This window comes from Vigna unguiculata, chromosome 3, assembly GCF_037176805.1.
Source record: "Vigna unguiculata cultivar grain cowpea cultivar isolate G323 ecotype 2 chromosome 3, ASM3717680v1, whole genome shotgun sequence".
In the NCBI taxonomy this organism is placed as follows: domain Eukaryota; kingdom Viridiplantae; phylum Streptophyta; class Magnoliopsida; order Fabales; family Fabaceae; genus Vigna; species Vigna unguiculata.
Window position 1 is genome coordinate 52535486 of NC_140794.1, and position 15394 is coordinate 52550879.

A 15394-nucleotide genomic window follows, 5' to 3' on the forward strand; every position below is an offset into this window, starting at 1 on the left:
ACTTTTTGCTGGTCTGTAGAGAACTAGTTGTTGAATTTCTTCCACTGCTATCATCCTCCCCCATGTGCACGCGTTCTGGTGAACAGAAAAAAAAAATGCATCAACTCTACGAATTTACTTCTTTCACTCTTTCAATTAGATATTTTAATAAAATATTTATTTTGCTTATATACACACACACTTACGTATGTATATATTTCACAAATTTGCTTCACAACTTTCTCTCAAGTTATTTCTTATCTTTGTTAATATATTTAATCATAATCATTAATCTCTATTCATCTTACATTTTTGTCTTTAAATTAAATTTTAACATTTTTAAAATATATTTTACATATTGAAAAACACTAACATAATAATTTAACATAATTTATTTATATATCCTATATTCAAAGTTTAAATGCACAAAAAACATACTTATGTATTACACAATAAACTTTTTAAAATACTAGTTAACAATTGATGTAAGAATTCGTCATTTTTGCTTTTGAAAGGACAATTACATTCTGAATTTGTACACATTGCTGAAATAGAGACAACGAGTAATCCTTGAAACAACCGAATTTTTCGCCATCAATTTACGAATGGCCATTTCCATTCTGCATTGTTTAATGCACTGCATTGGCCTCTAATTCCGAATAATCATTTTAATTGGCAACGGTGGAAATCCACTCTCCGTTACAGATCGTCATTTCTGACTAAGGACTGACTGGTCGAGTTCAATCAATACAATTGTATCCCCACCCATATACACCCATTTTATCGGCTATTAGAAAGTAAAGAAAAGAAAAATGAAAAAAAACTAACGGAAAGTGTCTTGGCTATCAAAATTTCTATAATTTATCATCTCTACAGCTGCAAAAAAACGGGGAGAGAGAATAGAGCTGCCAATGGAAAAAGAAGCATAGGCTTTGCTTCTTTTTCTTTTTCTTTTTTTAACTCAACAACAGAATTCACAAGGCCCATCTGCAATGCATGTTCTTAGCTCATACTATTGCATTTAGCTTTCCTTAATTTTGGACAGAGCTATAGCGGTAGCTTTTTGCCTGTTAAATCTGAGATTCCTCAGTTGATAATTTTTAATGTCGCAAGATCCGCGAAAAACACACCCAGACCAATGACAAATGGACCTGCTTTGAAACTTCAGCACTGCTTCATGGCACACAAGGGTGCAAAAATGTCATCACATGTATAAGCCAACAGGTTGAAGGTCTCATTGTCTCACGGATATTTTCCTGACGATTTCCAGATTCTCCCTTCAAGTGATATCACCATGACAGTAACATCATCGTGATACTTCCTCCGATCTCCTTGTGGTATATCAAGCAATTCATGAAAATCCATTCCTGCCACAAATCAATCCAAAATAACCTATAAATGGGGGGTTGTGTATGGCATAAGAATTGGCAAGTTAAAAAAGTTTCTACTAGAAATGAACATATTGCTTGCATCAATTATTTTCTTGTTTTAGCCACATTTCTTGCATAATCTCCAACCCAGGCAGGTTGAAAAAAGAAAAAGACGCCACCAGCATCAAACGTATTTCAAAATAAGTTTTATCCAAATACAAGAATCTAACAAGCCAAGAAAAACAACAGCAGATAGACACGACAACCGTCCTGAATTAAAAGCTGTTACCTCGCCCTAACTCTTGGAATCATATGATAAGCATATGTATAAAGCAGAACGATAAAGCAGGGTATTCACTAAAATAGTGCTTTCTGAAATTGGCTTTATCAAACTCAGATTGCGGAAATAATTTAAGAGTCCACAGAAGTGATGGGATTTTAATGAAAGTAAAATATATGACTATCAAAGAACTGCCACCTTTCTAAAGAAGGACAATTACGAAGTAGGTTTTGTGCAAAAGCTATGAACTATTAAAGCAGAAGACTAGGCGTTCTAAGAAAGGAAAATATAAACAACCTCCTGCTAAGACAACACATTTCTCTGAGGAACATAACATTTTAACAGAAAAGCTTGAGAACAAGTGGTAATTAATAATAATTAATTAACTCAAACACCAAATATCTGTAGTGGTTCAGATCCTTCAAACTCTACACTCTGCAAGGCTTGGTGTTTTACTTCTTAAAATTTGTCATCAGTTCGTTCTTCAAACAAAATATAGTTAAAATATATCTTCAAATAGAGAGGTGAGTTACCAGAAGTTTAATCATTAAAATTTAGCATGACCATACAGGACATGGCAAACAGCTTTTAATTTACATATGAAAAAATAATTACTAATTAATATTCCACATTTATGTCACTCAGCAAATTGCACATTTAACATGGTGAGCAAGACTGCAAAACAAGAAAGATACAAGGTCAGAAGATTCATTTACCAGCTTTCTTAGCTGCACGGAGAAGCACCTCTTCTATTAAATGTTGGGCTGGATCTCCTTCAGGAAATTTTTCTATGAAACTCTCAACATGAGAAACCACTTCTTCATTGTTTAGATATTGATATAAACCATCAGATGAAAGGATCAGGAACTGATCTCTCTGGCATAATCTATGGTGACGTAGTGAAGGAGTGCAGGAAATATACGGAGCAGTGCCAATATATTCATTTCGAAACATCTCTAGTACGGCATCATTCAACTTCGGCTATGGAAAAAATCAATTTATACAGTCATGTCAGACTACATTTATATCAAATATGAGAAGTATGCAGCAACCCTAAATAAGAAAAACAAGACGACTTATAACTTAGCACGAAGATGTACATCAACATGAGCAGCAGTATCACAAGCACAACAAACGTGGGTTTCATTACAACAATTGGCTACCAAAAGTGGGCTTCGTTACTTGGTAAACCAACATGGTCTAATGTTGGTACCAACATTGTTCATCAGATGCTTTAGTACAATATTGAATTACCAGTGTCAGCATAGTCTACCAACAATTGGCTTTATTCTTTGGCTTCTCATTCTATCAAATAGGAGTATATTGAGAGACTTAAGTCTATACGCGTGTGGGGTATTTTAGAAAAACAATCCCGTATAATTAATGTAACCTCTATGGCTTTGAGAGAAAAGGAAAGCGATCAATTCTCTTATGGCATCAATTCCAACGCACCATATATTGTTAGACACTATAATTTACATCCTATACAGTTCATAAAGTATCACAAACTTACATAAAAAATTGGAAAAAGAAAATCTCAATTAACATGACAAGTTTTGAAATTTGCTATGGATACAAATATGCTCATGACTTCAAGCATCTATTTAAAGACTCGTTTATCTGTGTATATGTACTAACAAAAGCTTACGTTCGTATCAAGTGAAAGCATAACTGGTTAGGAGAGTTAATTTTGATCATATTATATTGAGAACCATAAGATACTCATAAGCACGCAAACACACTCGTTGACTAAACAAAGGATTATCTACTAGGGTAGATAAATAATAAATCTTCGTTTGAATAAAAAAAAATAACAGGGTAAAACATCACCCCGTCCATGATGCACGAACTTTTAAAAAACAGCATATATTATCTTCTTCACGGTGGAAGTAGAAAATGGTCCAGAAGCACACATAAAACATTGTATTAATAAAATAAAAAAAAGCATTTTCAAAGACACCTGTTTCAAAAACCCAGCTCCAAATGCTCTGGTGACCTTCAGGCGACCTTTAACTCGGTCATTGACTATACATTGGGTATCATCAGGATGCTCGTTTTTAATCCTAATGATTTCCTGCAAAACAACAAGCACCACTTTTCAGTCAACTCTTAATCATATCACAAACTGACTAAAGAAAAGGGGGGGAAATGCCAATAAATGCAACCACTACTAAAAGTATACCTTCTAGTATGTTCAACTACAACAAGAACAACAACAAAATCAAACTTCGTGAACATATACTCAATACTGCATGTTACCAAATCTAGAACTTACTTCTTCAATGCTGGTGCTGTGGTCAGTAGAGAGTTGCAACGCCGCCAACCTCATTTGTTGAGCATTTGCGCTTTGACCCAAACCCAATGACTCCTCAACTATGTTCTCAGCACCAGACTCAACACCTCCCTTGCTTCCCGATTCAACACTAGAATCAACATCCTTGGGTTCATAGTGTGCAACAATAGCCCTACTATCCCCAACATTCATCACATACACATCCTCATCCCTCATCAACACAACCAACAAACACGAGCCCATCAAAGCAAGCTCCGGATTCGTATCCAAAAGCTTGTCCGTCATATCCAAATACGCAACCTCCGAGACTTGTAGTGCCCGAGACAACGCATTCAAAACAAGCCTATGATCCACAGGACCCACCTTCCGCTTCCTCCCAGAGGGCTTCTCCTTTTCCTTCTCCTCATTACCCAAATTCCACCCCCTCCCTTCACCCTCCTTCTGCTTCGACAACCCCTGCTTCAACTTCGACAGCAACAGCCACCTCCTACTCACAGCAGACCCGGCATTGGCGTTGTTAACGCTCAACGCATCGTCCACGGAAAACGCGAACCTATCCGAACCAGAAAGGTCGAGTCCGTCCTCAGCGAGAAGCTCCCACAGTTTACGCCGTTTACTCTCCGTTCCTTCCACCACGGGATTACTCTCTTGCGGCAACGGTTGTTCGTCTTCCAGCTCCCAGAACAAGCCTTGTAGCTCGCTGTGAACGGCACGATAGAGGTGCCCCATCAGAAACTCCGGCGCGTCGGGGCCATTGAAACCGTCGTAAATCCCAACATACAACCACCCTTGCTCCTCGGACACCACCACGTGGACGCGATCCTCCCCAGCCTTCCCCAACGCCCACTGCACATTGCCCTCCCCGCCCCTCGCCTCCGCCGCCGCCGCCTCCTTCTTCTCCGGAACCGGCACCACCCACGGCCTCTTCATCTCCGTCGCGTTCCGATTGAACGCCTTCCGGAATCCCGAAATGACCTTCTTCTTCCTGCTCTTCTTTCCATAGAGCCCGCTGAGCGGCGCAGAAAAGGGAACATCGCCGCCGCCTCCGCCGCCTTCGGCGGCGGGTAGAGGACCGGAGACGGCGTTGGCTTCAATTGGACCGGATAGAAAGAAGCCGCTAACCTGGAAGGGCTCGCCGCCTCGGGGAACGGGCTGGAGCGGGAGCGCGGTAAACGACGCCGTGCTTTCGAAGCCATTGACGATATTGCCCTTGGTGGTAGCTCCGACGCAATCGAGAGTTTCTTCGTCAAAGTGAATGACTGTAGTGGGGAGAGAGCTGTTGGCGCTAACGGAGGCTCCGGAAATGGCTTTGAAACCGGTTTCATGGGATTCGGGTCGGGTTCGGGGCTCCTGAGTGGGGGAGAAGCGGAGGGAGGTGGAGGGGCTGAGGAAGCGATCGGAGTGAGTTGGTGAGAGGAAGCGAGCGGAGGATCTGACGTAACAGAAGGAGTGTCCTAGGGTTTCGTCCAATGGCTCGGTGGCCGTGAATATAACATCCTGGTGGCCCGGTTGGTTCCTCCCGTAGCACCAACACAGACTTGAAACTCCACTTCCCATCACATTTCCCTTCTCTTCACCTCAACTCTTTCTTCTTTCCGCAGCCCCCAATCCAACACCAACAAATCAATCAATCTATAATAATTATATTTACCAAATGACCAAAATTATTATAATAATCAATTTTGTTTTTGGGTTCAGATTTGATTTGGAAATGGGAGAGACGGGAGGCTTTTATATCACTAGAAAAATTAAACCTCTTTTGTCCTTTCTGCGCCTTTTTCAAATGTTTTTTCTTCTGTTTCTGTTTGCGTGTCAAGTTGTTGGGTTGGGTCTCATTGTGAGTTGACGGTTAAGTCTCATAAACATCATCGCTGTCTTCTGTGTGCCCTTATTATTATTATTTTTATTACAATAACTAGTAACTACTCATCAATTACTCTTCTTACACTTACCACCATTTCTCATTTTATATTTTTTAATCTAAAATATCTCTCTCCCCATTTCTTTACTCTTTTCCTCATCTTCGTTTAAAGCAGTTTCAGATGACTCAATTAATTTATGTCTCTCTCAAACAGCGTTAAACACTTCAAACGGAACATTCAAGACACTACAAAAATACTAGTCAAACCTTTTATACATTATTTCATTATTATAATTAGAAAACGGTGTTATTTTCTCTATGTAGAAGGTAGGACTAATGAGGTGCTTTTGTTTTTAATTTAGATGGTTAAGAAAAGTGAGGTTTTATTTCATTATTATTATTATATTATTATTAGTAACAGTGGTCACCTAAAACCAAAGTTAAAAGTGAATAAAAGAAACGGTAGATGATGGTGGATGAAGTGTTTGCGTGGTGCCTTTAATATATTAGTTTTGGGGTTTGGGTGGGAATTTTTTCATTCACAAAAGTGCGTTTGGACTTCAACTTTCAAGGCAAGATTCAAATCAGATCAAGGCTTCTGTTTAAGTCAATTTTTAAACCAAACCACTTCCTTTCCGGTGCTCCCGTTTGGTTAACTAAACCTTTCTAATATGCAAAAAAACAAAAAATAAATCTTCAATACCTGTTCAAGCAAGCTTTTTATTAGTCTTTTAAAACATTATAAAATAAATAAATGGGAATAATTAATATATCTGATCTTATAAGAGAATTAGTATAAATTTACTCTTATTAAAAGAACCAACCATAACCATGTTATTAATAATACTGGAACCGGTGAGATTTTAATTGAATAATCTGACACATGCTCGCTCTCAAAACTGAAGTATTGTTCTAATTCTTGTGCCTCAAACCATGTGCCAATGTTTCTTAATTCCATTTGTTTAATTTACTCTGTAAAAAAGGTTACAATCGGACCAAATAAAAACAGATTTTTTTTTAATAGTATGAAGTCTTATTTTTAAATTAAATTCATGTTTGGCAAACATCATCCATATATTTTAATTATTAAAAACAACCCCAGTTATCAAAACAAGACGTCGATTTCAACTCAAAAATAATCGCAATAATTTCATAAATATTATTGTATATAAAGTTTACCCTAATGTGGGCATTGTTTAAGACTGAAGGAACCAAGAAGCACGAGTTCCAGAAAAAAACAATTTTATGAGATATCTGCATCACAAAGTCGTTAAGGAAAATAATTGTGTAATATTTGATTCTTGTCAGTGTGACATGAAAAAAAAACAGCACAGAAAAAGTTTATTAAAAAAAAAAATCTATAATTGGACTTCAAAATGTCTCAATCCATATGAGTTGATTATGAAAGTGTAAATACGTGTGTTTATACATCACTTTCATATTGCAACGACAAATTTCCGATGCCGTAGCGATAATGCAACATTTACAAAGAAAATATATAGACATATGATGAAGTCATTGCTTGATCTATATATTGAATTTTTAAACATGTCAAAGGTAGACTGAACACTATTATGACTATTTCTCTCCATTCTATATAAAACAATTTATTCTCGTCATTTAACGTGTTGAATTTAAAATAATTTGACTATTTTCATATTTTATTGTTTTTACAACATTGTTTCCAGACCTTATTCATAGTTCAATTCAAATTTGTTATTAGTTTTGTTTTTTTTTTTCATTTATATTGTTATTAATATTATACGTTGCGTCGTTGATGACTTCAACATGGCAATTAATCACGGTGGCGCACGTTTTGAAGTTGTCGTGGATGAATTAATACATGCAACATGCAAATTGATTTATGAAGAAATCTATGTTGACTCGGTTATGAACGGATTTGTAGATTATTTTTGTATAAATAGTTGTAGGTACAAAAGGCTCACTCTTGTTTTAAACATTTGTCGTTATTTTCTTTCAAAGGATTTATAGATTAGAAAATAAATTAAATGTTGAACAACAGGCCAAGAAGATTCAAAATTGAAATGTTGCATTGCGTAGGTTTATAATCCATACGAGAGATTGACCAAACTGAATAATTGAATCACCAAATAATTAATTCAACAGCTGCTACTAGAATTGGTAAACTTGATCCAAGAAATTGATGAAGAAAGCGATATTAAAAAGGTATATTAAAAATAATGTGATGTGTAATTTTTTTTTTGGTGGCACTGCTAATTATGTGTTTAAAAAGTTCGATTCTCGCTATTTAATCTAAGTTGAGAGGAGTCCTCTAAGTTAAGAGGTAAGTCTTTGGAAGAGAAAAAAGAAAGAAAAAATTTGTTGGTTTATTCATCGAATTGTGTTAATAAAATTCTAATTCCTACTTCATTATCTGTTAGATTATGTTGAAACTTTAAAAGAAGTTTTGCAACATTATTTTTTTTTTTTGGAATCGTAAATCGGATATTTGAGATTAAAAAGAAATTCCTCTTCATAAATTCTTGCAAATTTGAAAAAATTATTTTTGTTGCATACTTTGCATATATTTTTTGTTATTATTATTGTTTTCTCATAGTGGCATCATGACCTGAACCCTATGTTAGGGATATTTTCAATACTGGAACCATATTGTACCTGCATAAGTTGATTATTAAGATTAATCATTGGTTCTGTCATCACTGATATTCTTAAACCCATATAAGAATTGACACTACCTCCAACCTAAAACATTAAGACAATAAATTTAGAAGTCTTGATTCTTATATGATACTCGATTTTTTATTTTTATTTAACGTCATACTTAAACTCGGTTTCCAAACATTTTTGCTCTAAATGGTATATTATTAAATTTATGGAAGTAGCATGCACTGTAACAATGGCGCAAAGCAAAATTGGTTTTTTTTTTTTTGATTAAATCATTTTATTAGTCTCCATTTTCATAAGAAAATCTCGTAGATCCCCTTCTTTTTTTTGTTGTCTCAAGTAAGTTCCTATTTTGAAAAATTCATTACAATTAGGTCTTTTTTGTTAGTGACACAACATCAACTTGACACATGGCACTTTTTATTTTTTTTTAAATTAAAAAAAAAATTAAGAAAAATCAAAAGAATCAAATGTTGACATGTGACACATGATTAAAACTGTTAGTGTACTACTAACAAAAATAACCTAATTACAACGTATTTTCTAAAATAAAAATCTAGTTAACACAATAAAAAAAAGAAACCTAATTAAAAAATTTCTATAAAAATAAAGACCAATTAAATAATTTAACCTTATTTTTTTTTTATTTTTTTCTATATTGCGAGAGGTTGGTAAAGGTGTAAACTCCTTCAATTTTTGAAGCGTGTTGTTTTATATGCGCGTAAGGTTTAAAGATATGATGGGACGCGTAGTATTTTTTATTGGATAATCAAATACTGGAATCGTGAAGTAAACTACCGAAGTCGTATAGTTGGTAAATATTTGAATTACTTGAACATGTTAAGATTCAATTTATGTCTCTAAAGTTAAGAATACTTTTTAATTATGAAGGAGGCTGACTTTGATGTTATTTAACATTAAAAAACGTATTAGAGCGTATTAAAAATGGTAATTTTGAAAATCTTTATCGTTAGAAAGATTGGGTGATAAAGTTTATTTACAAGAAATGTCTATTTAAGATGCCATTATAGTATAAAAATGAGTTTTAATTATTAACCAAAAATTGAAATATTATTTGAATTTTCTATTTAAAAAAGAACGTATAATTCATTTTTAGAGAAATATAAGAGGTATTTACAAGTGGTGAGATCCCTTCTAAATTTTTAAAGAATTGAATTGTGAAAATGAAAAGTTGCTAAAACTCCTAAAAGTAGATATTTACGAAAAATAATTCTTCGTGTCCATTCAAGAATTCTTCATCCATTTCTTTGAGTTTCACTATAGTAGTTTCTGAACATTTTCTCGGGTTTCAGAAAATATTTTCAATTGTCATTCAACATTTATTAATTAGTGCATATCTCACAATAGCATTATGTACAAAAAATATCTCCTAGTAGAATTCAAGTTTTCCTTCCAATTTTTCTAAAAACCACATTGGTACAAACGAGAGAGATTGAAGAGAATTTCTATAAAAAATAATAATTTGGCTTAAAACCTCGGGAAATTTTTATAATAATACTTGCTTTGAAATCTGCATTCTAGTTTGAATCAGTAGCATAAAAAAATTAATAAACTTATATAGAAAAACTAACTATTTTTTATCACAATAAATTATATATACAAAGAGATACCAAATTTATACAATATAGATACATAGTCACTACAGTAGCATTCATAACCACTTCATCGAACATAAAAATAAAGAGACATACATTCAACATAAAAGATGGTTGGCTTATATTTATCTAAAGAGCCATATGAATACTTATCTAACCCACTCAGAGTACATTATAACTCCCCTTCTAATGCTACTTTCTGTGTTGTTTCTTATAATATACATGTACACATGAAAAAGGAACGTAAGTACCACTCATAAGACAAAAACTCTTCCACAATAACACCATTGTGTGAAAGAGTGGCATTGAATATACGTACTTTTGTTGTATTTATGAAAATAATACATTTTCCAAAGTTTTATATCATTTAGCATACGTAATGGAGTAAGGGATAATACTTGTTTAGAGACATTTAAGTCAAAAACACTTTAAATTTGTATTTGACTTTTTTTATACTCTTGTAGTAGAATGTTGCGAAGTTTGGTTTAAATTTTTATTTTGGATAATATGGGTGTACTTGAGGTCAAATAGCACGAGAGAATGGTCTATGTGTTGTAAAAATTTTCATATAGTGTAATTCTTTTAATTGTCATTAGATAATGGTTGTAGTTTTTTCAACGAATTTGGAGTTTCCGATATGTATTTTTGTGTTGATTGTTTTATCTTATTTTTTTATTAGTAGAGTAATTCTCGGGGACAAAGACAATAATGTTCTTTGTGATTTTTTTTCCATCTGAGTGGTATAAGAGCTTATGGTTCAGTAATTTTTAGTATATTATGTGGTTGCAGCTTATTCTGATATACCACAAAAATATCTTTGTTGTTAGAGAATCATCTTTGGTTGTTGAAATTACAATGACATTTGCAAGTGTTATCTAATGTGACATAGATAAATTTGATGGAAGAATCAATTTTGGCTTGTGTCAAACTCAAGTCAAAGATGTGTTGACATAATCTAGTTTAACTTCGAGTATGAGTATGATATTGACTAATTGTTGGGAATCCAAGTGCTCGTATGGACTAATTACGAGTCTAAGTCTCACATTAAATAGATATTAGAAAGTTGAACAATATATAAAGAAGAAGACTCAAACTCATTGTGTTAAGATTTTTAGTTGAAAGTATGGTGTCAATACTTTACATGGATTTTTCCCTTCACCCTTTTATATCACCTTTAAAAAATACATTTACATGGTAGAATAATATGTTTAATATCAAAACTTTTCAATAAAAACATATTTTTCTTCCATATTTTGTGTTATTACACATCACATAATGTTCCACTCTTCCATGTTAAATGTATTTTTACCATCCATATATCATAAAAAATGTGTTTGTTGATTGTTTGGTAATATTGTATCTAAGTAAATTTGTTCATAACATTCTTTCCATATAGAGTGAACTGAACTCATTCGAAATAATTTGTTGTTAACATACACTAATTTCCTTATTAAATCATTCTACAAGACTTTCTTTTCCCTATAAACTTTCCAAAAACCCTTCCATCATATTAACTATTTTTATCCAACTCCTCTCCAATCAAATTTCTTCCCCTCAAAGATATTTCATTGCTTCCCATAGAGGCATAATTTGTATTCTTTTTAACTTTTTTACAAGTTTCTTCAATATTTTACAAAAAGACATAGAGGTAAAAATGACAACACTGAACTTAATAAAAAAAATTCCCAAAAGATACCATCTTATATTTTTAAGTTGTCAATTCCTTCAGAGAATTTTCAGTAATTTCACTATATCACCATAAGTGGTTAATGTTGTCTCTTCCAACCCACAAACACAAATACTACATTTGAAAAAGTTCACAAGTCAAAACTTCTCATAATGCTCTTAATTACCTTTATGTTTTCCTTCTTAACATCTTAAAAAAGTAGTATTTCATGCAAAATGTTATATATTATCTCTCACTCTACTTTCTCATCTATAATAATATATAGAAAAGATTGTCCCTTTTGTGTTTATATTTCATAATTCTAATTTTACCCTTATAATATAATTATTTGTTAAAATTTTAAAATTAACGATAAAATTGTTTATCTTCTCTCATTTTTTCCCTATTCATCAACAATTATTTTATCATCTTTTCTCCATTCACCTCATTTTTTATAATTTTATTTTGTATATTAATTTAATAACATTACAATATCATCACCAACCAATATAATATCATGCATATTTAAAAAATGTATACACACAGGTATCATAGCGCCTGTATTTAAACTAGTACTTTATAATATGAATATATTTTTTCTTCCTAATAACTTTTCTTATTAGTGTACTCAATACCACTCTTAAAATAGTGAAAGGGGACAAACTAAAACATTACCTTACTTTTGACCTCAGTCAGACTTATTGACTCAAAGGTAAAACGAGTAAAATACTCGCTTTAGACCTAAAAAAAAGCTGCAAAAATCTTTTTTAGTACTAATATTCTCCTATGAAAATTAATTATAAAATTATGTTCAAGAAAGAAAGGCCTAAAAAAATTTTTAGTATTAATATACCTCTATTAAATTGTTTATAACTATTTATAATCTTATGTGAAATTAATTAAATTGTTATCGGTGCTTGTTGATTTTTATTGTTATTGAAAAATATATTTAATGAGTTAAAACTTTTTTCAATAAATTATAATTTTTTTAGGAAAAAAAGAATGATTAGTTATCTTTATTATTTTATAATCAATTTTTATTTTTATTTTCTTATTTTATCTCCATATGACTTCTCATATACTCATTGTCTCTCCTTGCTTTATTCTATTCTAAAGTTCTTTCTTACGAGGATTTTGTCAGATTTCATTACTTGAATCTCATGTTGTATGTGTATCAATCTCATGTTTTTCTTTATATTGGTGTTGATATTGTTTTTATTCTATTTGTTGGATTTGTGTTAGGATTATAGAAATGAATCTTTTTTTTCTGTTTTTGTTTTTCAGTATTTTTCAATTTATGGATTTTAAGAGTTTTTTTGCACATATTTTAATAAAGAACTAAAAATTTTGCTTGGATTGAATTGCAAAAAAGTTAACTAAGTGAGGTTTAACCTTTTGATGAATAATAAAAATGAAATCTCTAATAAAATAAGTTGAACATGAATTGAAATGGGAGAAAAAGGTGAAAGTTAAATGAAATTAATTATATTAATATAATAGATAATTTTTCATAAAAAAATCAAAAAATAAATTTTAAATAAATTATTTCATTTTTACATTTGTTTCATGCTTTCCAATTCTTTGAACCTCCCTTACTTCACTCATTCTTAAACTTATCTTAAATTTCCTAGTAAAACTACTACCTATTAATAAAAATTTAAACATTTTTTTATTGTAAACACCCACTTGTCCAAAATTATCATTCTCTAATAAATTTCCTTCCTCAATATAAACAATTTTAATTTTAAAATTGATTAATAATTACAAATAATACATCTTTTAACCATTTACATATATATATATATATATATATATATATATATATATATATATATATATTATATTAACATTATAAGAAGATTTTATATAATTATTTAATTTTTCTGTTATGACAACAAATTATTATAAGATGAATTAGTTAAACTCGTTAATAGTTATTTTCACAATGGTATTTATCATGATTTTTTAATGTAAAAACTCATTAGCCAATAATTCATTAGAGTTAAACTCTTTTAATAATTTGAATCAATACAATGTTATTTTTTCTTAAGATTCTGAAGGAAGAGTTAAATACACAATTGTAAAAATAAGAAAATATGAAACTTTGTCTCATATACAAGAAATTTTTTAAATAACAATTAATTTTAAAACCAAAATATAATTAATCATTGTCATGAATAATTGCTAATATTGGTCTTTATAATAGTTGAATAAAAAATTATAATTAATGACTAATTAAACTTTAAATTAATCATTAATATTAGCTGTCAAAATTTTGACTATCAAAAAAATTAGTCTCTATATCAATAACTAATCAAATAATTTTTAGTTTATAAATTAAAATCTAAATTAATCACTATAAAAATTATTAAATTCTTAATAAACAAAAAGTGTATTAGGATTAACAGAGTAATTAAAAATAATATAAACATGATAAATTCAAGAATGGAATATAAAATATTATCATATCAGTATTTAATTACCTTTTATTTTGAAATGAAGAATATATCCTGTTAATGGAATAATAATTTTAATTAGATAATAATAAAATTTTGTTAAGAAATATTAATTTTAAGTCGCGATACTAATTATGTAAAACAAAATAAAAGAAAACTGCCCCAACTTATCATAATAATAATAATAATAATATTTATTTTTATTATTATTAATTAAAATAAAAAGAGGTGAGACATGATAAGAAAAATGGACGGCGGTGATTGAATGGGGATGTGTGAGAGAGTGAGGGATTAGTCAAAAGTTGGACTCTGAACCCTTTTTGTCTGAATCTTAATTTGATTTGGTTTCATCTTATCTTTTGTTCTTGTTTGGTTACGTATCTTCATAATTTACTAATTATTATAGAAAGTCGTGGGGATAGCTTTTCCACTTGGTCAAAGAATAATCCACTTTAAACCAATTATTACTAATTAATTCAAACACTAATCAAATCTTAATCAGTAGTACTAGTACTTCCTCATGTTTTTAATACAACCACTGATTAGTACTTTATATTTTTTTAATATAATACACTTTCAACGTAAATATGCATATTAATAAAAACAAATAAGTCAATGTATTTTACTGAATATTTAGAACAATACTATTACGGTATTATATTTATTTTTATTATTGATGTTTTAAAATTTTCTTTTCATTGTTAATTAAAAAAAATTCAATATTTCATAGAAGTTGGAAGTATTGTGTAAAAATAATTATTTTTTCTTAGCTTATTTTAAATCATATTTTATATTAAGGATATAAAAATTTACCATGTAGACCAAGAAAGAGAGATTAAAAAAAGACAAAAAGAAATTAATAAACAAGTGAAATGCGAAAGGCGGGAAATGCAGCCGGGACCGAATGACCATCATCAGAGACACATCGATCCAAGTTGTTAGCTCTTCTCATGTACCTTAATTTTAAAAGATTTGGATATTCATTTGCTCCTAATATTTGTTTAATTTTTTAAAATTTAATTCTAATATTTTATTTTAATTTAATTTTAATATTTAATTTGGTCATTTTTTCTAATACGGTTAAAATAATTAATGGATTGTATTATCATGTTATTTCGTGATTTTTTTTAATTTTTTAAGGATCAAATTTTTATATTCAATATGGTATAAGATTATTTGTATTCAATTTGATCTTAATTTTGTTTAAAATTAAATAATTTTGTACCT

The 15394-nt window shown here is 30.8% G+C and overlaps 1 protein-coding gene across 1 annotated transcript; it reads right to left on the reverse strand.

Annotated features, from left to right (window-relative positions):
• Nucleotides 1-621: 621 nt before the first annotated feature.
• On the reverse strand, nucleotides 622-5632 carry PLL1 (poltergeist like 1). Its single transcript, XM_028063035.2, has 4 exons — nucleotides 3905-5632; nucleotides 3590-3703; nucleotides 2346-2610; nucleotides 622-1346 (listed from the first exon to the last, which is right to left on the reverse strand). The coding sequence occupies exons 1-4, from the start codon at nucleotides 5477-5479 to the stop codon at nucleotides 1222-1224; spliced, it is 2079 nt and encodes a 692-aa protein (XP_027918836.1). The 5' UTR covers nucleotides 5480-5632; the 3' UTR covers nucleotides 622-1221.
• Nucleotides 5633-15394: the final 9762 nt, after the last annotated feature.